This window comes from Aptenodytes patagonicus, chromosome 16 (assembly GCF_965638725.1).
Source record: "Aptenodytes patagonicus chromosome 16, bAptPat1.pri.cur, whole genome shotgun sequence".
In the NCBI taxonomy this organism is placed as follows: Eukaryota; Metazoa; Chordata; class Aves; order Sphenisciformes; family Spheniscidae; genus Aptenodytes; species Aptenodytes patagonicus.
The window spans coordinates 10498996-10525780 of NC_134964.1; the positions used below are offsets into that span (position 1 = coordinate 10498996).

General features: G+C 37.5%; 1 protein-coding gene across 2 annotated transcripts in view; it reads right to left on the minus strand.

Moving 5' to 3' along the window:
- Positions 1-25656, minus strand: part of QTGAL (queuosine-tRNA galactosyltransferase) — a 134784-nt gene extending 109128 nt beyond the window's left edge. For both annotated transcript variants that reach the window (XR_012996616.1, XM_076353802.1), the window contains exons 1-5: positions 25545-25656; positions 20599-20715; positions 20375-20474; positions 15210-15274; positions 5442-5507 (exon numbers count right to left, since the gene is read on the minus strand). Coding sequence is in view for 1 of the 2 variants with exons in the window: in XM_076353802.1 (XP_076209917.1) it covers positions 5442-5507; positions 15210-15274; positions 20375-20474; positions 20599-20715; positions 25545-25640 (444 nt within the window). In the remaining variant the exon portion in view is untranslated. The remainder of the gene's footprint in view (positions 1-5441; positions 5508-15209; positions 15275-20374; positions 20475-20598; positions 20716-25544) is intronic.
- Between the last annotated feature and the right edge of the window lie 1129 nt (positions 25657-26785).

Consider the following 26785-nt stretch of genomic DNA (forward strand, 5'->3'; position numbering starts at 1 on the left):
ATAGGTAAGGAAAATGAGGGAGGGGAAAAAAAACCCAGTCTTTCTAAGATGCGATAGAAATGTGTAACAGGTCTAGGCAAGTTTAATGGCACAGGGTACAGTAACAACGAAAAAAATTTATCTATTAGTCTATAACTTTCAAAATCAAGAAATGTAAGTGTCCAGACCTAAAGGGGGGAAAAAAAAAAAAGAAAAAAAAAATTTCATTTCTAAGTTTAGTTTGTGAGCTTCAGTGGGGGTGAGGGAGGGACATACAACTCTTTGGCCTAGAGTTGTGCCTGAAAGAAAGCATCAAGCTCAGCTATATCATTCATTTGTTCATTTCTCCAATTCATTTGCTGATTGCGCAATATTTGTTTACAGCTTTCCCAGAGGCAGACGAACAGGTCTGTGGACTAGCAGTGCCATGCATTGTTCAACTTCACTCAATCCAATCAACTACCTCAGAGTCACATTAACCATCAAAGATATGCAGAATTTAGTCAGTTGGTTAACACATTCAGATAATGCAATAGGTTAAAATGGCCTTAGGCATTGCAGCTCTTGATCTAAATCCAAGCTACAGAACATGCCAAAGATTTGCGTTAAAGATGCAAAACAGTGAGAATTTCTCATTGAAGAAATGCAAATGGTTATACTCAATGTTCTCTCACATGCCTAGGTATCCTACATGTTTGAGAAAGAGGCTAGTAATTTTACAACAAAAAGAAAGGTGGTCATTCTGACACTGGTACAGATTCTTCTCTTATTCAGCCAGTGAAAACAAAAGGGAATAACATTATTTCCTTCGCCCACATTTTGAATCCAGCTGTTGGGAAGACGTAGGAGATGGTGAGGAACAGCTTAGCTATTTTCTAAGCAATTCTGCAGAAAGAGAGAGAGAGAAAAATTGGAAGCCACATGCTGTTCATGTGCACAGTCATATTGTGGGGGCACACGTATACTCAAATTAAACAATGGTGAGAGGAAGAATAAAGTGACACCATGCCCAGCAGACAAAATGGTGTCCAAAATCATTCAGTATGGCTCTAAGACAGATGAGAAGGTCAGCAGGTTTTGAGTGTGAACAGTAGCACATATTGTTTTAGCACACTTCTTTTCTCCTTCCAACATCTGGAATCCATAGGAAAAAGAAAAACTGGAAGAGTATTCCAAGTGCTGCACCATTCTTGAAAGCCTCCACAATGGCACAGTGGCTTGGCAAAGTGTGGCCAGGTACACTATGCATCTCAGGAATGAAGCACTTTCCAGAGACGCTCTCTAACACTACTCAAGCTCTCTACTCAAACCACATCCAGTGATTTCATCTTGGCATGCCCGTAGCAGGTCATGATGCAAATGCCCTGCAACAAGACAACCTGGGAGCAGATACTGCTAACAGTCTCATCTGTCCTTGAAACAAAAAGGTTTGGGGCTTCTTAAAGTGTACTACTCTGCTCAGATAAAATAACAGAATAAATGTGGGACATAGGTGTGAAAGACTGTGTGTGTGGTTTGGGAAATAATGTTGAAACTGCACATTTCCTGGGCTACTCCAAACTCAGAAGCCGTGTTCAATAGAACACTAGTATGTACACAAAGTTGGATCTCCTCCAGAAGAACACAAGTGTAACTAAAATAAGATATGAAGGCCCGATTTTTTCAGAATTAAGGGAAATGTGATCTTGAATCTTCCCACTCATTAGCTGCCAGAAAGCATACATGATTTGTGGTTGGTAAATAAGCAACACCTGGCTTACTCTGGAGAAGTGGGATAGATGCTGCTTCTAGGGATAAACAAAAACTAAAGCGAGAAATTTCAGTAACAGTCGCTCACTCTCTAGTAACAAACTCATTCCTTACCTGATTAGAGTATAAGCAATTTGAAGGCACACTTATATGCAGCATAACATAAGCGCACATGTGCACTGGACGATCAGTCCCAAAAGCTATTTGGTAGCTATTATATTATCAATAGACAGTACAATGTCCCTAAGCTTTCAAACTGCTAAAAGTAGGTGTTCATATTGAGCTAGCAGAGCTTAAGAATTTGTAGTATAAATACGCAAAGTCTTCAAAACTTGCATCTTCTAAGAGTGTACTATTTATAGAATCCCTGTCAACAGGACTTGGATATAATGTAAAACATTCACCAGAGGACAAGATGACAGTGGTTCTAGAGAGCTGCATTTAGTAAAATCATAACATATTGGTAATTTGTCTTTTGAGATCCAAAATCCTCCACTCTAAATGTTACTGATGACAGAACAGTTCCATCCTACAAGATTTTTTTTTTTTAAAAAGTCTTCAAGATAAGAATAGCTTAAGAGAGTAGAGATTAATTTGCTCTTGCTCTTTAAATCATGATTAAGTAGTCTACGATACAGGAAATAAAGCTAAGGGCTGCTGCAGTGTTGCCCCAGTCACATTCCAGTACCTGAACCTGGGGGCAAGCCTCTTGCTTTTTCAGAAATAGAGACACCAGTTTCTCTGAAGAACAACTGGTTGGAGAGTCATTCCAAAGGCATCTGCTATCTTTCATTCCACTGTTTAGCAACCAGGCTTCAAGTCAGGGTAAGGCAACCTGCATTTAAGAATAACATGAAAGAGGAAGAACCTCAGGGATTAGTTAAAATCTGGGAGAAGATTTCTTTTGGTGGAGAACGTTGGAGACTTTTCTTACCTGTAAGTCTATAGTAGCAATGACAGTAGCCTGAAGCCTCCAATATTAGAGCCCACTGGGAATTCTGGCTCTCAGTAATAACCAGCAAAGCTAGGATTAGGAACAAAATTTCTGGAAGTACACTAAGACTACATAAAGTCAAAAATCCAGGTCAGAAGAAGTTGCAAAACAGTGGAAAGTCCAAGCCTGCAAATTAGAATTTCAGGAACAAACCAAAAAAGCTCACTGCTTCACAGGCATTTCTCAAGCTTCTGCTTTTTTTTTTTTTCCTTCCTCCACCTACTCTGGCTTATCATACTGACTGAAGCTAGGGCCAGAACTTCAAATACAGAACAGAACTTTATTCAAACATCCCCAACCATCTTCCAAGGCCAGAAAATTGAATGGCATGATTATTCTGACGACAGTAGAGAGACCATTCTTTTAAAAACAGCAGTCCACCCTGACATTGGTCAGTAGATTTGTGGCCAGAAGATCAACTTTTCTTTTCTCAAAGTAACTCAGGTTATGTCAGAACTACTGGGGAGCTCTGGACCAAAGTGATCTATTTTCCTCATCAGGAACAGATGTTCCCATTTCTCCTTTCAGGCCTTTGAGTTAGAGTTCTGTAAAATACAACATTAACCCAGAAGGTATACTCCACATAGGCATTACAAACATTTTCTATACCTGTAAAATGGAAAAACATGTTCCATTCAATTCAAACACAGATTCATTTTTGCCTTTGTAGGGTTCAAGAACAAAAATCCTTACACCTAAAAGGTAACAACACAAGGCAAGAAATAATAGAAAATAAAAACCAGTAGAAGTTTAAAGAAAAGAAAAGAAAAAAAAAGAAAGCCAAGGTCATTGCCCAAAAAGCTGCAAGGAAACCCTCTGATTCAGCAGAAAGTTGAGAGAAAGTGATGGCATGAGGCAGGCTCTACCCAGATGTACTATGTCTATGCCATATGTGGAGTGCACACACATCTACTGTTTTTCTTAAGGTTTAAAATCTCAGGTCTTTCTCTCCATTAATTTCTGAGAATTTTTACACTTTCCTAAATTGAAGATTTCACGTACTAATATGTCAGATAACTGAAAGGTGGAAGCCCTTATTTCGCATGCTAAATCAGACTGACTTTGGCTAGTTTTATTTAGTAAAGGGCAACGCTCAAATTAAGCTTTGCAAATAGGCCAGTAGTACAACATTAAAACAGGACCACAAGTTTAGATTAGTTTAGAGAATGCAAAGAACAAGTTTGTGTTGCTTGGAATATATCCTGAAGACATACCCTTCAGTCTACTCAGGCACTCATTATTACTTATTTGATTGTCATTTAATAGTTCATACGGAATGTTGTTAGGCACTAAAGTATAACAGAATAGAAACAAAACAGTTGACGTGTTTTCTAAGTAGACTACAGGCTGTTTAGTTTAAATTAGTCTAATTTAAGAGAAGTCTTAATATACAGACATAGAAGTCATATAAGCAAGAAATACGATAGCTCTTAACATTAGTTTCCATAAAACAAGCGTACTGGATCAACTTGCCTCTCTGGTTTTTTGACATTTTACTACAGAATTACATTAACTGATTCATATCAGAACAAAAACAACTTTCAATGTATCATTTTATTATGTTCGTAATATGAACTAGGTTAACTGCTACTCAGGTACTACTAAAACTATAATTTGATAAATTACATTGTAAGGATTATCAGATTTCATAAGAGACCTAATACAGGTGGTGTGATGAGCAGGTACACAGCCCACCACGAAACTGCAGGTTGTTTGGCAGACATTCCTCAGCTGAAACAACTGCAATGATCTCCACTTTGAAGCAAGTGTGTTTCAGAGGAAAAGTTCAAAAGGTGATTAATTCCCAGAGAGTGATAATCCTAAAACTGTCTATTTTGTTCTGAGACCTGCAGGAAATACCTTCTTGACAGATCAAGTCAATTGACCTTTCCTTTCCAGAAACCTCTTGCACATTGAATTAAATTTCACAAGAGAAAATGTCAGAGACGTAAAACCAATAAGCCTATTTTTGCTGAACATTGCTGATAGAAATACAAACTCAGTTTTCAATTTTATAAAGGAGTATCTATGTCAATAACATTGACAAATAAAGTAATTGCCATAACAAATTATTTATATGTATTATCTTCAGGTAAGTAGAACATATACACAAACTCTCTCTAAAGGATACTGGCCCTAATCACAGAAATTTATTTAAAATCTAAACCATATAGACCATAAACCAACTATCTCAGAGAATGTTTTTGAGAGCTTATTTTACAAGAATAAGGAATGGCATTCTAAAAATGTTTTCTTTTGCAGGCAGATATAGGGAGAAACATCAATTTAACTGTAGGTCAGTTTATTAATGATAACAACTGACACATTCCTTACAGTTTATAGTTTCTTAAATAATAAAAACAGATAAACCATAGCTGTAGCCAATCCTTTGCAGCTTTTTACATTACTTAGTAAGGCTACATAAAAAAAGGCATTCTCCTTTAGATTACATACATTAGCAAAACCTGTATACTTATTTGAAAAAGAGTATCACTGTCATAATGAGATTTGGTTTACTGAACAGAGAAAATAAACGGAAGAAAAGAAGTTCAATCAAAGCTACTATTCAGAGCAAGGATTCAAAATAAGGGAAAAGAATACACTGGTTATTGCTTTGCCTCCACCAGCCCTACTGTGAAATTTTCATATCCTTTTAAAGATGTATCCGGCACTCTGTAAAAGAAAAACACACAAATGCACACAAGAAAAAAGTACTCACACTGTTTGGGTGTTGAATGGCAGCTTCGTGCTGCAGTCTAACCCGCTGTGGCATCATCACATCATCCTGGAATAAATAGCACACTGTTAGTGAACATAAAAAGGGTCACAGTACAGTACTCAGATACACATTAGAATATGCTGTTAAATTAACATCATTTTACTGGCTTGCAGTCAGAAATACAAATGGAACAAATATTAAGAGACTTTACACTTCTAGTGGATTCAACTCAACCCTGTTCAAATTGGAAGTGATCAAAACTATTACATGACAACCGTGTTGTGATCTCAACATGTATCTTATGGGCACCCACACATTTTACATTTCTAAAGAAATCCACCACCTCATTAACAACAAACTCTAATAGCAGTACTGGCAGTATGTGTGGACAAGGAACTAACCTTGATTAAAGGCATGACGTTTGAGACGTTCTAGCATTATGAGGAAATGTTCTTTGTAGTCTGGCTATACCTTGCTTCATTGATAAGGAAAAGCCTTCAGCCTCTAGATCTACCGTTGTGCCATATTTCATGAGCACAAAAACTAGTATTTGTGAAATGATAAAATTCGGGGGGGGGAGGACGACCAAAAAAACCACACCACACTCATAAAATGCATCAGCATTGACACTGGCTTCAAAACACACTACCTAGATTTAAATTTGATGTTAATACTTCTTTCACCTGTAGCATAAAGGTCTATTTTGTTTACATACAAAAAGACAGGTTGCCTTGTAAAGAGTTAGTAACCTTGCTATCCTTCCTTGAACAGATAGCAGACATTCCTTTCAAAATTATATACTTTCAAAATTGTATTATTTCCTGTTCAAGATTATATCCTTTCTAGACTATGGTTTTACAGTCTATTAAAATGCCCGACTGTAGCACCCATTTTCTTCCCTAAATTTAGTCTCCTAAGGTTTCTACCTATATTCTTTTCCATTTTGGTGCCACATTTCTCCCCTTTTAAAGGGTCAGTTCAGTCTTTCTTATATGTTGGTTAAAGCTAACACAACCTATTTCTCCTCAGACTATTTCCAAATGGCCCTACCTTATCAGACAAACATAATTCAAAGGAGCCCTGAATTCCTGTTCTACGTCTGTTCTTTTAACGGTTCCTCACATTAAAATCATTCTAAGGAGATTCCTACTAAAGCAAAAAAAAAAAAAATTGAATTTCCAACAACTTTCACTTTAAAACTTCCAGTCAAATCAATGGCAACAAAAATATATTAGTGCTTTAATATCTAGAGCTTAGAGGGTTGAATGACCTTGATGTAAAGGTGACACTATAGTTTTATCAAAAACAAAGCAAGGATGAAAAAAATTGTAGAAGTAGATCCAACTATTTAATACAATTCAAGGTTAAAGATAAAACAAAGGAATAATAAAACTGACCCTTATCACATGCAAGTTTATAAAAGCTGGAAGGAATACATTGTCAAAAGCATTTTTCTGTATCTTGTATTTAGGATATATTTAGTAATAAGCATAAGAGACGTTACTGATTTTCAAAGCCAACAGAGTGAAAAAAACCCTTCTGATTTCTCAACTTCGATACATCAGTTACTTCAAAACCACAATGATGTTGTTTACCATCAAATCCACTTTATCAATAAGGCACCAGAATTCAGGTACTGTATCAAGCAAATGTTCCAAAAAAACTTTTACCCTATTTCCCATAAGAACCATAATCATATTTCTTTACGCCAAATACAGAGCTGATTTTTTTAAATTAAGAGCTGGTTTTCATATAAACAACAGGAGATACATTTTAACAGAACTTTGTTTTCTCTTTTAAGAATTACTTAGGTTTCTTAGATGTCTAGTTAAATCCCTAAAAAATGAGAATGCAAAAGAAATCTATCAAAAAGCAAGGAATTTCAACGCTTAGAACAATGTTACTATTACCTCTTACAATATACAACATACGCTCTTGTGGTAAGAGATTCCACTGTTAATGATCCTGCACAACAGAAATAAGTTTAACAGAACTCCTACATTCACAAAGATGAAAAATAATCTACTTGATTTAAAAAGGTTAAATCAGCGTAGAAAGCATTCAAACCAAATTCAAATATCCTATTCACCAAACAGGTCAATGTTATGTTTTCATAAGCAGACAACTTGACAGGAAAGGTCTAGTTCCCCCTAACAAAACACTGTCATTTTGATGCTATTGGCAAAACTAACAAGTCTACAGGTTTGGGTCTTAGGCTATCACCAAGATCATCAGTATTCTGTAAAATCCAGCTAAAGAGGGGGCACTATAACCACAAAAACTTCAAAATGTTTTGGTTTTTTTTTAAATACATTTTTGTTCTCTACTGCTGGAAAACTCTATGAACTCTTATCCTGAATGACCTTTTAAAAAACCACAGAGTGGAAAACAGAATATATTTACACAGAAATGATCTTAAGTAATGTGGTTGTATTCTAGACCGGTGTTTAAAAACCAAATTAAATTCTAATGAGTAAAACCAAAAAGATTGTACCACAAAATAAGAGCATTTGAAAATTTTTCAACTTCATAGACCATTGACAGGAGTGAGACGCCCAACCATGCACTGTACTGGTAAGTTTATGGAGTTTAAGCAACTATAGTATTAGACAACTAAGATGTTAAAATATTTTATCCAGTTGTACATTACGTAATCACAAATTTTCTATCAAAAATGTTGTATTTAAGATATTGAATTCAGCAACTGTCTTGCCAGACTTAGTTTCTACAGTCAACAGAGTTTGGTCATCTTTTTTGGTTTAAAACTGAGAACAAAACCTCAGTAATTAGACAAACATTTTCCAAATTATTTTTCACTCATGTCATGTCAGACAAAAAAATAAGTACATATCTGAACGTAGCTGCTATATCAAAAAAGGAAGTATATTTAGTTTGTTTCTGTCTTCTAAGTATGAGTAGGGAAGATAACAAGGCTATCAGTGAATTACATTGAATATATGATTTTAAAAAATGGAAGTTTAACAGAAGCTTCCCCTGAAATTCAATTTCCCTTCTTAACATGAAAGTCTCTAATGGTTGTCTCCTAGCAGATATAAGGCAGACAGGATGAAGAGAGATTTCCCCCACTGAAAGAACTGAAAAAAGAACAGACTTAAAATAAATGCTAGATAAATGCATGCCTTCGCTAAGCATATACTTGCAATAGGGTAGCTAAATAAAAAAGAATCTGTAAGCAAATCTATTTTCATGTGACCCCACTCACCAAACTTTGTAGAAAACTTAAGAAAAATCTCAGGTAATAGCTGGCTTTACTGTCATCTAAATATGTACATACATACAATGCAAACAAGGCCAAACAAACAAGTAAACAGCAAGAAATAAAGCAACATAAATAGAAACCTACTTTCGGTACTCAAAATAACCCAGAATTTATAGGAATTTTGTTGATTACAAACATGCTTCCTGTTCTCCAGTGTCCATTCTTACTAGGAAAACAATTTGCTGAAAGATGGGAGAATGAAAAGGACTTTACTTCACATGAAAAGCCAGCAGGGATTTCTAAACAGGCCCAGATGTGTTTCTGCCAGTGGGGTGCCATGATCTCCATCACCTTTCAGTCCGACAGGCATTCTGCCTGCTTGTGTTCCTACCAAATATATCCCTTCTGCAGAAAGCTGGCTTGCTCCTGTCAAGTTCCACACCACTTACAGATGCTGCCAAATCAGAAAAGCTAGTTATACAACTATCAGCTGGGTTGTTTTCCTTCCAACCAGAGGCACAATTCTTTGTAAAAACACACACAATTTATACTGAGCTAATTGTTTTGTTTTACTTTACTCATATGTTTAGTTGAAGAAAAGGAAAACCAAATCAATAGACTGAGCTTAAGAATATTACTCAAAGCTGCTGTTGTTTCAGTATGTGTTTCTTAAATCAGTTTGGGTAAATTCAAATGACAAGCATTCACTGGCCTCTTCAACCAGGCTGTCTGGACCACACTGAACTCCACAGTGATAACTTGATGATTTTTCCCTTGAAAGTGGGGGTTTTTGCACTTCAGAAAGTAAAACAAAACAGACAACTCAATGTACAATACACATCTACTTTTTAAAATCAAGGATAAGTTCACATAAAAGAACACACTAATTATAGCTCAGTATTGAAGTGCTTTCTTAAGCTCACATTACAGACTCAGCATCACATGCTTTTGTAAATTCCTTCGTATTTGGCTGCTCAAAACAAACCAAACAAAAAAAAAAAAAGAGCGAGTTGACACACTCCATCCTCACAATAATAGCACCTTCTTTCCATTGCAGCTATTACACATAAAATACAACCTGTTGCAACACCAGGAGGAATCTTTGACTCGCTGAGAAACAGTATGGCATCTCCAAAGTCTTTCAAGTCCACCAAATGGTCATTCATTTATCCTGCACCTGCTCAGACTACAGTGAGAATCTTTCTTTGCTATTGTTCAGTTCAACTCCTTGAACTGGGGAAGTAAAAGGCCTGAGACCTCCAAAAACCAGCCCATCAACAGCACTACCAAAGCAAATACACTGATCCTAGGCAAATTTCCAGAAGGCAGGTTTTTAAACCTTCAAACCCCACACTATCAAACACATTAGAATCATGCACTCTAATGGCCACACACAAGTCACCTGAGCAGAACGCAACCTAATGATCTGTCAGTACTTGCAAGATCATAGGAAAAAATACTACCTTTCTGTTTCTACTTCTGAATTAAGTGGAGAAAGAAGGTGACAACAAAGAAAACACTTCAAAGTTTAAGAAGCTGACTTTATTGAGCACCTTTCTTTTCCTGAGCATGGCAACAAAAAGGTCTACGTGGGAGGATATACTTGGTGTTCTTATGCGCCTGAACAGCTAGCACCTTCCATCAATATAAAATTAATTACAGTATTTTTATGGAATCGTTTAATTCAGCATCACTATTAATTGATCAATAAATTTTTGCTGTCAAGGCAGCTCCCACCTTGGTACATTTGTTCAGCAAATGCAGACACGTGCCTTTCCGTATCTAGCTTTTCTGTAGTCACTGGAGATTGCCTTGGATCTTTCTCACAGTTAGATCACTGAAAAAAGTACATGAGTGCTTGTAGGCAAGGGAAGCAAGTAACTCACACGGTGTTCAATAGCAAAGTCAGTGAACTCAAGAGTAAAATCCTCACTGTCAATACCAAACACCCACTTTAACTAATAAACAGATGAAGGTATATGTAGGGAGAGGTTATGGCAACCAAATTCTGAAGGTTTGCTTCTTCGTTTATGAAACAGAAAATTAACATTTCACATTCCAGATAGAGGCATTTAATCTTTTTTAATACATGCAGTTCTTTACAGAACAATAAAAGGAATGATTTCAAGCACTCGTAGTTTGATTTTTTGGTGCTCATTAGTGATCAGAAACATGCACAGCTCTTCTGCACGGAAGAGGCTTCTGGTAATGGAGTTCATCACTACATCCCCATACCTGCTATTTGAGTAACAGCTTATTTCAGGTTTTAAATCAGAGGATCAAATTTGCAAGGAATAGTATTGTTAAAACAACAACAAAAACCGAATACATTAAGTCTGATCACTGCTTCATTTCCTAAGCTATACAGATGTTAATTTGAAAGAAAGGAAGAATATTTCAAAAGTTTGTTAGTGCCTGTAGAGTAGTGTATAATGGCAACTAACAAGAAATCCATCTTTCCAAAACCAGCAAGTTATGGAGACTGTCAAAACAAGCAGCTATGTTTATAAGTGAAAGCTAGCTTGAAGGCTGGAGTCCCTGAAACATCTACCAAGACTGGCTAGCTAAGGTCCAACCACCTTCTTCCAAGACGTTTATGAATACCCCCTCAATGAAGTGTTTTTGAACTTGAAACTCAAGAAAAGCGTGCAATTTCACAGCAATTAAGAATTAACATTCCCAACTTAAATCATACAAGCAAATCTCACAAACGGAAAGGCACAGGTCAGCAGCTGCCAATTCAAACATGGGAATGCCAATTCCGGTGGTCCACCCGCATTTTTGGTGAATAAAACTTAACTGTTTCCCTACGTCATTTTCAGCTATTAGCAAGCAGTGACACTGTGGCAACATGGTTTAGTCACATCTTTGAACTGGCTAAGAATCTCAGAAATAGTGATACATTGCCAACAGAGCCTTTCAAAAGACTAGAAGTGTGTCAAGGACTCAAGTGAATATGACTGGGTTTGAAATATTGCAGGTCAAAAAAGGACACATTTTTATATTTCTTCTTTAACAGTCAGGAACCCTCCAACAACACATTGATTAAACCTGAAATAACAGGAAACTACACAGATTATTAGGATGAAATGAAAGCATGTTCCTTTCTGAAGAAGCACAGTTTTATACAAGTATAGGCTTGTTTAAGTGAATGTAAATGAAAATAGCAGTTCAAAGCAGAAAAAGGAATTTTTAGTGTAAGAGTCCCGCTGCACTGCAAGTGGGTAAATGATTATAAAAAAGATGGTAACCACCCCCGAGAACTGACAAACTAAGGTTGCAATAAAATGCAACTGGTAGATGAAGTCATAACTGCAGACAATTTGAAGAAGAGTAAAGGTAACAGTGAAATGTATTTGCATAATTAGTTAATTCTATTGTCATTATGACCAAGATTTTCTGAGACTATAAATGTTAAATATGAACAATTTGTTAAGTAACTTCAATTTTTCTACTTGTTTTCCTGGTGGGAAAAATGCCTCAGTAGCTTAGAGGTGAAATCTGTAACAACAGCCACAGCAAAAAAACTCCATAATAGCTATTAGTCAAACAGCTGCCACTTCATACTAGAATAGGCTGATCAAATTCTGACAGTTCTGAGCTCTGTAACCTTTTTTTCCACATTTCTTCCCAATTTGTTGTCCTCACAAATCTGTGTTGAGAGACATAACACAAGCAGCTTGACTCCAGCTGGAATGGCAAGCAAAACAGTCTCTCTGGAGCCAGTACTTCCAAAGATGCTCCCAAACATGCTCATACGTTCATTTCACTTCTTTGAGTGAAATGAATGTACAAGGAGCCACGAGGTATTTGTCCACCTATATGAAATGCATACAAACTACTGACCCAGCCCCATTTCTCTCCACATCCACCTATAGCAAACCTGAAATTATGGCTGCACTTCTGAAGGTCAATTCCCTGGCATTACTGCAGCACATTCCAAAAGGCTGATATCAGCATTCCTTCCTAGAGAGCTTGATACTGGATTGGTGACTGAAATGAAGAAGGTAGGTGGCGTGCAGAAGCGGAGTTGTTAAACAGCTGGCAACATCTGTGTTTCAGCTATTATCACACACATACTAACTACGGCCAAAATATTGAGCAATTTTTAGATTGTAGCCGTTTCCACCTTAATTTTATTTCCTCCGATCTGTCTTCAGCAAAAAATGGTAGTCACAAGGAGAGACAGTAGAAAATATACTTAAGTAATGACAATTATTTAGTATTTCTTTTGTATCAAGATTAGGCTTCTGATAGTTCAGAATACCTTCTATTTTGAAGCATCTAGCTCAATAGCAGTAATAGAAATGTGCAGAACAGAAAATCTTGGTAGCTTCTTCCAAGCTTGTCTGTACTGTAAGTCATAAAATTCTCAATCAAATCACTTCGTGTAGGTCTTAATTATATTAAATATAAACTTATGCTAATGATAATCTTGCAGAAATCCCAAATCATCACTTGTTACATTACTTAATAGCTGTAATTTGTTCCCCTGATGTTTTCTTATCCTTCACAGCTAGACAGCAAATAGAAACAACACAGCAGCATGAAGATGCATACTGTGTAAACACCATAAGGTAAATAACAAAGTAAGAATTTTTAAGAGATCTCTATAAAAATATTAATTAATTTCATTTAAAGAATTTAATTTTCTAGTTTACTGCTAGTGATTTACAAACAACTGGATCTGTCTGGACTGAAAAGAAAGAATAATCCAAAATTTACCTCAGTAAATTATTTTATACAATTTTGAGACAGAAGATATGAAGCTCCACAGGACAAGAGAATAGTAGGTTAATTTCTCACACATTTCTCACCTGGACTCAGCTAACTTCAGCCAACATAAATACGTATGTAACTCATCCTATGAACTCCCTAGAATGCCCCCTACAATACCTGAACTTTGCAAATCATAAGTAAAGTCTAATTTTTTTTCATTTTAGATATGTAAACAGCCTCTCTGACTCACAATATAGGAGAGTTAAATCCATGGAATCATTCATATAAATTAAACTAGCACTTGGGTTTGTGTCTACCTGAAGTAAAGCAAAAAGAACTGGATCCCGAGTTCATTCATCTCAACAAAACTGGCATCACTCCAGTTACTTCATGGCATAATTTATGATGTCCATACACTCTTTTAAAATCTGGTGAGTCGGGTGATCAAAAACAGAGCAGCGAATTTTGTGCTCATACTTCCTCAAAATAAGCTGTTTATGAAACAGATGCTGATGCTCAGTGCTGGATATGAAATACTTATTTTTTGATGTATGAGAAACTGACCTTTCCAAACACCATTAATTTGTATACGTGATTGTGAGTTCTGTGTATTCAATGGATGTTCAAAATTTTGTTTCTGAAATACCCATATATACCGATATGTATCAGATATTGCATTTCAAAGCTTCACCCTCCATGAACTTACATACAAAGATTTACATGAAATACACTCTGTAAAACAAACAAACAAAAAAATCCCAAACCCAACAAACTGTTAAAGGGAAACTAGGATAAATTCAAATAAACGTGTTTAAAAAGGCACACTGTGTTGCTAAATACAGTACTAACTTAATGAAAGCAAGAATAAAGGCCAGGAAAGCCACCTGCAAAGCTTAATTTCTTAAATGGTATGACAAGAAATTTCTGCTGCATTGCCTTGGGTCAGAAGAAATATACCAGCACTTAACCATGTCTTGTAACACCGATTAATTCACAAAATGTTAACACACAAACGAAAAAATCCTTCTATCTATTTGATACAACAAATGGAGTTTGCAAACTGAAAGATTACCCAAATTAAAACCTGTGTGGTTATAAGGCTGTAGAGTTTACATCCCTGCTCTCATGACACTTTCTAATAAGCACAGACAATCATAACATTAAGTTGAATCCTACCTGAAAACCTACACTTTCAGCAGCCAGTTCCTCCTAGTACTACACTAAACCATAGTTCAGTTCCAATTCAGAGGAAAGAATCAATCTTCGGGTGAAATTACATGAGATCAGTGAGCCTTAAAGGTCTTGCTCTTCTTGCCTGATCCTAGCCACATGGCACCATTCCTCAGATCAGCTATGCATATTTGTGAAACCCTTCACTGCATATTAAGCTGCGTAAAGTCAGATAGTTATCTGTGGGTTAGCGAGCTGAATGGGTTCACAGAAAGCATCCAACAAAGGACAGAAAAAAATTCAAGATGGAAGGTGAGACCTCTCCTATTTTCCATCAAAAAAACAGTAGATTAGCTCTTAGTTTCTCATCAATACAATTTTCTGAAGAATGTGGGAAAGAAAAATCCTGAAAACACCTAAATACCAACCTGACCCAACCCTGCTCACAATAGCTTGTGAAATCCGATAGGATCAAAGAATGGTGTAAGGCTGTAGGCTTTCTACAGGTTGGAAGACAACTTTATGGCTATAAATAGTAACCAGCACGTTTAACGCCCACCCACCTTTAAACAGCTTGTCTTCAAGGCAAACCAACAACTACATTAAAAACAAAAGAATTTTATTGACAAAACTAAGTTAGACAAAATGCATTAACTTACTGAATCCAGAAAGCAGAGATAGGTTCCTGAGCTCTGAATTACTGCTTGATTTTTAGCAAATCCAACTGTTGAGAAAACAAAGATAAAATTATGCGGTAGTTTTTACCTTTCCATTTTTTCAAGTCTTACTACAGTCAGGAACGGATGAAAGGAAACACAAAAATCAGTATCAGGTAAAGTACACAATTTTTCCATGTTTAAAACCAGGTAATTTGTAAATATTTAAATAGTATGCCTATTTCAGTCTTACTCTCTGAGTGGTTATCAGTTATATGTGTTAGAATTCTACCATCAAGTAGAATTAGACTACTTTGCTAGCCCTCCACAAAGACATAATATGTAATATGTATCTTGAAGAGTCCAGCTACCTAGGTCTCACATCCAGTACCTCAGATCATAGAATCACAGAATGGTTTGGGTTGGAAAAGACCTTTAAAGGTCATCTAGCCTAACCTCCCTGCAATGAGCAGATGCTGAAAACCCTTGGCTGTGTATACATATTCATCTCTTAAGTCATAACAAATAGTAACAAATCATAAAAAGGCAAAGAAAGAACAAGAGATCGCTAGGCAACTTGTTCTTCCCATCAGGGGGCCAGGTCCTCAGAAGGACTCAAAAAAAAGTTCTGTTCCATTATGCTTGTTAAGTATAAAGTATGCAAATACAAAAACTTCATGCATCATTTATGCAATGGCACATGTAATGCAGAGGGGAGCCAAAGCAGAAGAATATATGTACAAGGAGCATAAACCTGGCTTATTTATACCATAACATGTTCTACCATCTATGGAAGACCACACTGAAATACAAATTGAGTCAAATGACAATGTTGGCATCTAAGGTCTTTTAGTTTCTGACCCCCTCACACTTGTTGACTCTTTTACCAAGCCATTTCAGGAAGTTCAACCAGAAGAAAACTTTTTTGTCAGCTTAATTTCTGAAGCAGATGACAGCACTGGAGAGCCAAACAAATGGCAGAGCCAGAAAAAAAGGGGGGGGGGGGGAGCAGGAATACACAGCCAAGGGTAAGGATGGGACTGCAGCAAGCAGCAATAAGATGAATTCTGCTTACCACTGAAATACATCTACAAGGTAGGAGTGTTTACCTGGGATAATTTTTGTATGCAGACAAGGTCTACCTAAGAACATTCTGGTCTTTGAATTCTTCTCCCGGGCAGCATTATAAGAAAAGACCACACTATATCCAGTGTTATTCTGAAAAATGCTATATGAATTCCACTTGGTCATATATGTAACATTTAAGCTTCTTTAAAGTATTTACGGAACCAAGTCAGGGAATCCAGCAAAAGATTGCCCTGACGTGCAAACCAAATGATGCGAAGATATGCAATACTGTCAGGCTTTTATTCTTTAATGGGAAAACTGGAAATGTGAAGCCAGAAAATCTCACCGTGGAGTAGGATAATTTTAAATAATATTATCCCTAGAGCTCCTGATTTTGCATTTGAAAAAAGCAGACTTCTGTAATTCTCTACACTTTTTATGTGATACAGGTTTAAGTTTGCTCAGGAAACAAATTTAACTGGGCTCAAAGGTTCACTTAGTTTTAACACACACGTTCCTTGGCTATTTTGCTGAATTGTCCAAGTACAGAAAAAGACTTATGACTGCATTTCTTACTGCCTCAAAGGAACATTATGTCAACTACCAACAGAACACTACTAATAAAGGCTCTTCCTTGTAATTGTGTTATTCTTTTCTTATGTATTTTGAGTATTTTAATCCTCACCTTAACTTCTCTTCATCATGGATTTCTTGGACTTAATATCTTGCAGTATATTTACTTTTTTTTTTATATACACATATGAATATCTAATCTCACATATACAGTTATTCTCATTCTCCTTCCTACTGGCAGTAAAAAAGCAGCTGGCAAAGTCAGTAGCTACCACAACAGCAGAGCTGAATCCTGGCATGAGCAGTTTTAGTGGGAAACAACTAATGCAAGTTAGCAGGTCTGGACATGCCAAACAAGCAAAACCCTAATACTGTGGAGGTCCCTACTAAAGCAAGAGGTAAAAGAACAGGATAGAACTAAATTTGCCCAACATCAATCAAATCAATACTCTCATACATCATTACCAGCTGTAAAGCAGCCTGTACTTACATTTCAATGCTGTCATTAGTATACCCCAATATTTCAACAATCTTCAGTAGAAAATAATGAAGTACTAGGAATCAATAATGTAGAAAAAGTGAAGGAGGCTCAAAGGCAACTACAAGATGACAATTATACTACTCTATGAACTTTCTGGAATATTTCAGATCTCGTTTTCAAATAAAACACTTAAAATAATGAAATATTTAATATTTGTTATGAGAAAAAGTTGGAAAATATTTATTTCTAAGATTAAGGCAGAAACCATCCTGAAGCTTTTCATATACCAGCTATTTTTTTAGAGGGGAGAGAAGAAAATACACATATTTTAAAAATTATTAATAAGAGAGATATAACTCCCCATAGAAGAAACTAGATATTAAAAATTGTTTCACCACAACGAATCCTACATTTGGCACGAGCAAAAAAATTTCTTTAATATTACTCTACTGAACAAAATCAAATGTTTGTGCCAGGTCTCTGAGTTTTGTAAGGCCTGCTTACTTTGTGAAAAGAGCCTGTTACCATGGTTACAGCCGTAAAAACTTAAGCCTCAGTGAGATATTAACATTCCTCACTCTTGGAAAGAAAAAGGTTTCCTTTTTTTAGGCAAGTGACCCTTTCTTTTTTTCTAGGTCCCCCCCCTTTCTTTTACATGTTAGAAAAGAATCAGAAATAAATCCTAATCTTGTGTAAATAGTTGAAGATGTGAAGCCTGGCTAGTACATTGTTTCTGTACTAAAGCATCTTCTTTTAAAAGAAAGACTCCTTACAGTTGTAACTAGTCCTTAACATAATAAAAGTAAATCACTGAAAGCAAACAACTACTATGGTTTTCAAGTAACCTGCTCCTAAAATGTAACAACCATGAAGAAAAGTTGTCCTCATTTTAATGGTGACCTGAGAGTGACTTCCACGTGAATAAGCTTGGTTTTGGTTTTCTTTTTTTTTCTTTTTTTTCTTTCTTTTTTTTTTTTTTTTTAAGAGCTATGCATTTCATACTATTATTTAAAACAATGCTCACAGCTGCATCCTTCACCCCCAATTTATTAAAGATTTGTTCAGGTTTCAGCTATCCCAACACTGACAAATGCATGTTAAAAAAAAAAAAATAATCTGACATATCTCTAATGGCACAATATACTCCTTGTAGTTCAGAACTCAAACTTAGTTTTAGTTTCAGTTTCCTAAAGCGCAAAGGTGAACTGACTTCAGAATTCTAACATAAATTATTGTCAAAACATTGCACCTGTGTGTTCCTGCAAACTAAAAACTAGTTTACACACAATCAATACAACACTCTATTAGGAACAAGACTTTATACATAGAAAACATTTTATAAAGATGGTATTAACAAAACATTACTAACCAACTTTCCTAAGTACCATAATTAACAACCTCTGGTATTATTCTTTGACTTTTTTCCTGAGAAATCGCAACCTACTTAGCTTCTAGATCATCAGCTACTAAAAGAAGTAAGATTTGAAAGGAGACTGATCACCCAATAGTTGAGGGGGGGGGAAAAGGAGATAGATAAATTTCCCGGAATACAAGCAATTCCTGACAATGCTCAACTCCAGCTTTATCAGTTGCCCAAAAGAGAAGAATTCCCTCTACAAACCTTGTCTGTCTTCTGTCATCACCAGCTCAATAATGCTAATATTACAAGTTGGACTGTCAAAACAACAACAGTTCCTGCTAGAGATACTAAAATACTAAAAATATTTATAGTAACAGTTATGCTGTGTTACTTCAGTATTGCTAGGTCTGACAACTGTTTAAAGAACAGCTTTAAAGAAGTCTATAGTCAAAAGAAATGACAGTAAATAAAGCCAGGGGCCTATACCAAGTTGCAGATGAATTCAGTGTACAAACTCCTATTTATTTGCATGTTTCAACAAGGGGGTGAAAATTAAGCCTTCTGAAACAGAACTGGGCTTTTTCATAAGAAGACCATTTTGAGGAGACTGTAGTAAGCCTAGCTTTCTTTCCAGTTACAAACGGGACATTTTGTTAAAAAAACAGAAACTGAGCAGATTTTGTGTTACAGTGTTTCCAAAGTGTGTCTTTTAAGTGAGATAATTTGAAAGACACAAATTTGGAACCAGTTTTGTATCAATTCCTACCCATCTATTCATTGTCACAAAATCCAGAATGGTAAAAACATTAGTTATACAGCTCCTACACAAAATGTGAGCACACTGTTCTGCTCGCTTTGTCCTGTTGTTGTTCTCTGTCAGAACACAGACATGATCTTCCAACTTCAATACCATTCAACACCTGCTTCTTCGAAGAGCAATATACTTTTATCTCTGTTTTACATTTCAGCAAGCTTGTCTGTTAAAAAAACTCTGAAAATAAAACAACCAAAACAAGCAAAAGAAAAACTGATAGATTTGCTTGTTATCTCCTCCAGTGGGTAAATGTAATCCGTATTAGCATGTAAATCAATAGGGAATCGCACCATACACCTATCTGGTAGTTCACTAAACATACTGTTTTAGCCCCTTGTGTAAATACTTAGGAGTTTAGTGAGAGTTTTTAGCTCACATCAAAACTTTTCTGAAACCTGTGTTTTGATCTGATCATCAAAGGGATATCAAAAATGTACTTTGTTCTATTTAGGGTCTATTCTACAACACTGATACACATTTACTTTTAAATCATTATATGTAAGAAATTTTGTATTTCTTTTTTCTTAAAACCCATCTCCTGAAGATAAATCAGCTATTAGAAAGCCACAGTAAAATTGTAAGCATTAATAACGTTGTGTATATCATAATTAAACAAAATTCTTTTGCAGAGTAGAGCACAAGTGTTAAGCCAAGTTCTTCTTCCCTGGTCATATAAACAAATTCTACAGAGCCAAAACCAACAGGGCCAAATTCTAAATTGGAATGAGTTTTTGAACGGAGAGCTCTGGAAAACAATGTGGGTTTTTTTCCATTGCAATGCAAGTGGCTACAAAGACACTTTTCAAATTGCAAAACAGAAGATGCCTGCCACAACAACCTAACTCTCAAAAGATCACTATTAAGCTACATACCGCCTCGAGGTTGAGATGAATCATTTCTACCAATGATTACTGGGACACCAGCATCTTCCAACTTGATCTTCCATTTTTCAATTATTTCAGCTGAACCGTCCTAGAAAAATGATGACATAGATGCAGCTATTTTAACTTGTATGGTGAACCACAGCCCAAAACAAAAATTCCTATCAGAGACAGTATTTACTTGGACAGTATTTTAAATAAGTTCTGAAACATACCTTACTGGCATCATTGAAAACTGACAGCTCCATAGTTCCTTTAAAATCTTGCTCCCAAACTGACTTCAAGCATTCATCTAACCAGCATTCGCTGTTGTGAACAGGCACAATGACAGACTACAAAAAACCAAACAAAAATCCAAATGTATGTCAGTAAGCACTATTTCTGTGTACTTACAGTATAAGAATATTCATTAAAAAGGGGAAGTGCCAGATCCTTCTGAAACTAACTTTCACAAAAAATGCATCTTAAAAATATAAAAGTAGGCAAAATTCCTTTATTTTAATTATAAATATACAATTTGCTTTCTTCTCTATCAATCTTTTTTTCCCATTTTTTGAGTTCTACAACATGGCTTTTGGTAGCTCTCCAAGGAAATGAAAGAGACTACTGAACCAAAAATGCTAACAAAACATCTGTACCACCACACTAACCTGTTTCTAGTATTCCTGCATTTCTTATGACACTCTTTACTTCAGTCTTCCATTAATATATCTTACTCATCAATTTTACTTTAAGCTTACTACCTAATTGGAGATGCTCATATACGCAGCCTGTACCCTTGGGCTCTAGTCAAGTTTTTAAAAAGGATTCTATCTACAACTGCTATTAAGCACATTAGAAGATGACATATGACATAGTTCCATAGTCTACCATTTCAATTGCAGGCTTTCCTATTACAGCCTTGTCCTGGTTTCGGCTGGGATAGAGTTAATTTCCTTCCTAGCACCTGGTACAGTGCTGTGTTTTGGATTTAGGATGAGAATAATGTTGATAACACACCGATGTTTTGGTTGTTGCTGAGCAGTGCTTACACTAGTCAAGGACTTTTCAGCTTCCCGTGCTCTACCGACTGAGCAGGCTGGAGGTGCACAAGAAGCTGGGAGGGGGCACGGCCAGGACAGCTGACCCAAACTGGCCAGAGGGACATTCCATACCATGGGACGTCATGCTCAGTACATGAACTGGGGAAAGCTGGCCGGGGGGGCCGCTGATCGGGGACTGGCTGGGTGTTGGTTGGCAGGTGGTAAGCGATTCCATCAGGCATCACTTGCTTTGTATATTCTTTTATTATTACTATTTTACTTTATTTCAATTATTAAACTGTTTTTATCTCAACCCACGAGTTTTCTCACTTTTACTCTTCCGATTCTCTCCCCCATCCCACCAGGGTGGGGGAGTGAGCGAGCAGCTGGGTGGTGCTCAGTTGCCAACTGAGGTTAAACCACGGCAAGCCTCTATTGTTTCAGCCACATACGCACAAGGCATGAAAACTTATTTGAAGTATTTTAAAATTGGTTAGAAACCAGAGATGAGGGATTTCTCTGTTCAATTACTCACCACCATTCTAATTACCCCCAAAAAGCCAACAACCCCCCCAAATTCTCTCAGTATCTCAAAAATAATACATTCCATTCACAGAATGCAAAGTCCCAAGAAATTAGCACAGTAATGCACTGGCTATGTTTGTAAAGGGAATCCAAACCCGTACCTGTTAAGATCACTTATAGATAGGGAACTTAAGGCAAAGAGCCTAAGTAACTTGTAAAAAGTCTCATGGGACATTTTAAGAAGTTCCTAGAAACAGAACTTGAACTCCTTATCGTGTGGTGTAACCATAAACGCACAGTTTGAAGAAACAGAGGGTTAGTTCCTATTGTGAGCATGTGAGAAACTTAAGAAACAAAATACTAGAATACTGAAATTGAATTATTCACGATTTAGTGACATGTGAGTACACGTACATTGTGCGAACACATGCAAATGCATACATTAGTAGGCAGATTTTGTGGACATTGAGGAGTGTATTTTTGGTTTTTTACAGACTATGATGTATGTACACGCAGGTATTACAGAGTATGACGTATGGTACAATGATTAATAAGAAACTTAACAACATTTCACAGCAAAATAAAAAAAACTATACTTGTCTAAAATGAATGAACATCCTGATTTTTGGCGATTTTTGGCAGGATGCTGTAACAGGCAAAAGGGGTATTTAAAAGAAGTAGGAGGAAAGCTATCTAAAATTTTAAGGAAAGCTTGACTTCTGTTTTGGGGAGATAAATAAGTAAAATAAGGAGGAATTAAAAAAAAAAAGTTAAATTGATTACCAAATAATTACAATTACAACATATAGACAAAAAAAGATTATTTCAGAACCATCTCAGATTAGTACTTTGGGACTAAAAAAATAAGCAAAAATCTGAGATTCTAAACCAATATATTGAATTTACTCAGGATTTTAATATCCTTTATGCCTAGATGGCAATTAAAATATGACCCTATACATTCATACTAATCAATCTAACATATTCATTCAGAAAGAAAAGGATTCTCCAATTCTTCCAACGACAATATGAACTAGCTACAGTTTTGCACATCCAGAAAAATCAATGATTTTCCAATTTGTTTTCTAATTAACTCAGTAAAAATTTGACTATGCCATCACAAACTAGCTTGACATTGGCTTGAAAACTGCAAAACTGGAACTTCTTTGCTTTTTTTCATAACGAACTCCTGTTTTAAGTCAGGATAGCAGTGCAAAATATCAAGATTATCTTTGGACCTCACTGTTTAGTTTGAACTGAAAACAGAAAAAACAGTACTTTAACGGCAGCACATATAAAACAATCCATAGATACCTGATGACATTGAGGTACTCTGAACTCAAAATAATAACTCGTAATATATTAGCATGCTTCTAAACACGTTACTGTGAGCAAGTTCTACTTCCACAGAACTATCTCAACAATGGTGAGCTAGGTGCCTGCCAAAATAAGGTACAGAGCTGAATTGCTGATGACACTTCTGTGTAAAACCTGAAAAATTGACAAATCCATACAAATAACTGTACATGGCAATATGAGTAAAATAGCAGAGTACTGCTAACATTGTATACTAAAGGTTCCTTAGGTTCAACCACTCTTACTCAGTTTACTATTTTTACTTCTTTTTTTTTTAAGCCAGAAAAAAATTAAAAATACCGCAGAGCTAAACTTTCATTTCTCCCTCGTTCATTTCTACATCTGTAGCCCGGCTTTAAAATTACAGGTGGCACTTGTCCTGAACTGGGTATCCGTAAATTGGCCTTTACCATTGTGTGACTGTATCAGAATCTTCAGTCCCCTTGGTTCATTTAAAGAGGGAAAAACATGAACCAGGGCACTATTCCACTTACAAGTGCAGATTCATAGTAAATAAACCCGCTGGTAGTAACCTCAAGGGACCCCATCTATTTCTTCTGTCCCAAAACAAGATCAACTACAGCTATATCATCGCTGACAAACCATAATCTCCAGGGACAGAAACACCAACCTTGCTAAGGCAATCTCTAAAAGCAGGCATAAGGGAGACCTGGAATACAGTTTTTCCAATGTCTGAAGTCCTTTTGCTGCAGTTTATGCCAACTACTACTTCCCAATCCCAGCACATATTATTATTCTAGTTCTCTTTGCAGCAGCCTTCCCTATATTTGAAGACTGTTACCATAATACTGAACTACAGAAATACGCATAATGCTCTTTCAAAGTAATTTTGAGTCAACACAGGGACATAAATTGCAAACAACTAGTGTATTTTTGTCATTACAAGATCAACGGAGTGACAACTGAGTCAGAATTATAATTTCATTAGCTGAGACTGATTAACAGCAGAATCCAACAGAGGAGCATTTTCATGGCCTATGAGCCAAGTACAACAGTCAAAATACAGAACTCTGAATCAGATCTGGATTTGAGCATTGTGATGCTACCTGGTTTTCCCTGAACTTCACACACTCTAGAGTAAGACCTGAAGCGATTTTAGGTATTTTTAGTAATGTAGTTTTGCCATCACTAAGCTGAAGATAATGATTCTCAGCCTCGCTGCAAAATGAATTTTTATGTATGGCAAAAATGACAGAATGTGAAATGGTTAACAGGTAGTTCAATCCCCTTTCTTCTACAAATGTATCACTCAACCAAAAAAACTCCCTTCTTCCCTCAGCTAGACCACTGAAAAACAATACATCAATGATAAGACTGAAGTGGAGAAATGCGAGGTTAAAAAAAAAAAAGTGACAGAAACTGTGCAACTGAATGTTTTGCATCAAAAAAATCTCTTATTTCTGGCATTACCACCATCATCCTCTACTGAGAATATATATGATAAACAACTCCAAAAGAAATGTTAATCTTAGTTTCCACACATTTCAGTTCAAGTTGACTTCTACCTGCCTCCATATTTGAAAGTGGAAAATAAATTTTAAAAAATCATTTTAACACTGAAGATCTCATAGAAGTCAGAAACTGTTATTTTTAGATGAAGTTTTCATATGAGTCACTACTCCAAACCATTTAGAAACTCATGGCTGTTGGCAGAAACATACCAGTTCTGTCAAATCTTATATATGAAATACTTTAAGTAAACCCAGAAAGATTTTCAGGCCACAAACTTTGACTTGTCTTTAGGATCTGAGAGTCTGTGAAGTTGTTCATCAATTTTACTTGCCCATTGATCTGTATGTTTTTGCCTTTCAGATGTTTGCCTCACTACATCTAAATCGTTGCCAAACCACATCAGTTGTATGTGTATAAATCTGTAAAAGAAAAACTGATTTTAAAAAAGCCAAACACTGTTACAGGGAGTAACAAAGGGATCAACTACTGTAAGAAAAATTTAAAACTCTCTCTTCAAACTCCACGTAACCAAACATGCCCGGCCTGTCATTCTGTAAGGCCAACCAGCACAAAAGCCAAGGCCAGAACCCCTCCCGAAAAACCCCGCTGCTTTCCTCCGCCGAGCAACCGCAGCACCTCCAAACCCTCCACGGCGGGCGCACCGGAGGGAACTCGGCTCCAGTGCCACAGCCGCTCAGGACCTCACTCCTTCCCCAGATCCGCGCCCCTGCCTGCCTGCGCCTCAGCCCGCACTCGGCCGCCGCCGCCGCCCCCCTGACACGTACCACCTGGACGGCGCGGCCTCGCCCCGCCGGCGGCCGGGAGGGCGGAGGGCGGCGAGCTGCGGCGGGACTCCCGCCGCCTCTCCCCGCCTCCGCCATGGCCGCCTCCGCCCCTCAGGGAGGCGGGGGGGCCCGCTCACCGGCGGGGTGTCCCGAAACGCCCTGGAGGAGTCGGGGCTCCCGGCGGGGCGGGGAAGGCGGCTGCCTCACACGTACGGCCGCGGTGCCCGCGGGGCGCTGCCAGCCCCCCCCCCTTTTCTCTTCAGGAACTGCTCCCCCGCGGGAGGCCGCGCACCCTCCTCAGGGCCGAGCGGCCCCCCCCCGCCTCCCCCCGGCCTCGCTCCCTCAGGCCTCCCCCACCCCGCGCGCGGGGAAACCCCAGCGGGAGGAACAGCGACAGATAAGGCGGCTGGAAAGGCCGGAAGCGCCGCCCCGCTGTTGCGCGACAGTCTAGGACGGCGGCGAGCACCGAGACGCTGAGGAGAGGGAAGGTGCGGGGGGGCGGCCGGGCCGAGGCAGCTCTTCCAGGGGCGGCTTCGCCTTCGGGCTGGAGGGGCCCTGGGGGCGAGCCGCAGGCCGTGTCGCCTGCTCAAGAAGACTGCCTCGGCTGGAGGCTGCTGTGTGCCGTTTTAAAGTTTTAAAACGTTTCTCCTCGCTGCGGTTGCGGGGTCGTCCCCGGCGCTCCCCCCGGCCTGGCCCGGGGTGCGCTGGTCAGACCGTGGCAGGGCTGGAGGTCCTGTCTGTGGAGGCACTAATTTCTTAAATAAATGGTGCCTGCGGTTTCCCACCTGTTCTCTAATTACATTTTTTACTTGTATCTCTCCAGTCAGCACTTTTCTTGGTCAAGACTAGTCTGTTCAGTGCTACCAGTGCCTTGTTTATTTTTTAATAACCTTTAAAAATGGGACAGTATCTGTTGGTGGTAATGATATCATTATTGATCATTTACTTACTGAAACTATGATCGTGCAACCACTTATTCCCTTGAAAGTATTCACAACTAAAAGGGATTGCAAGACCAGGCCCTATACAACAACCTATTCAGAATTTTTTAAATTTGCACAAAGCAATCTTTGTTGAGCAAAATCCTGAGATTATCCCTTGTTTATCTGAAGAGCCTGTTAAACAGCTAGACAATTCAAGGAGCAAACAGAGCAGAGTTATCTTAAAATGTTTGTTGGCACACAAATCTGAGAACTGAGGAGGTGAGGAAGACAGCCAAGCAGTAATTCACCCTCGGAATC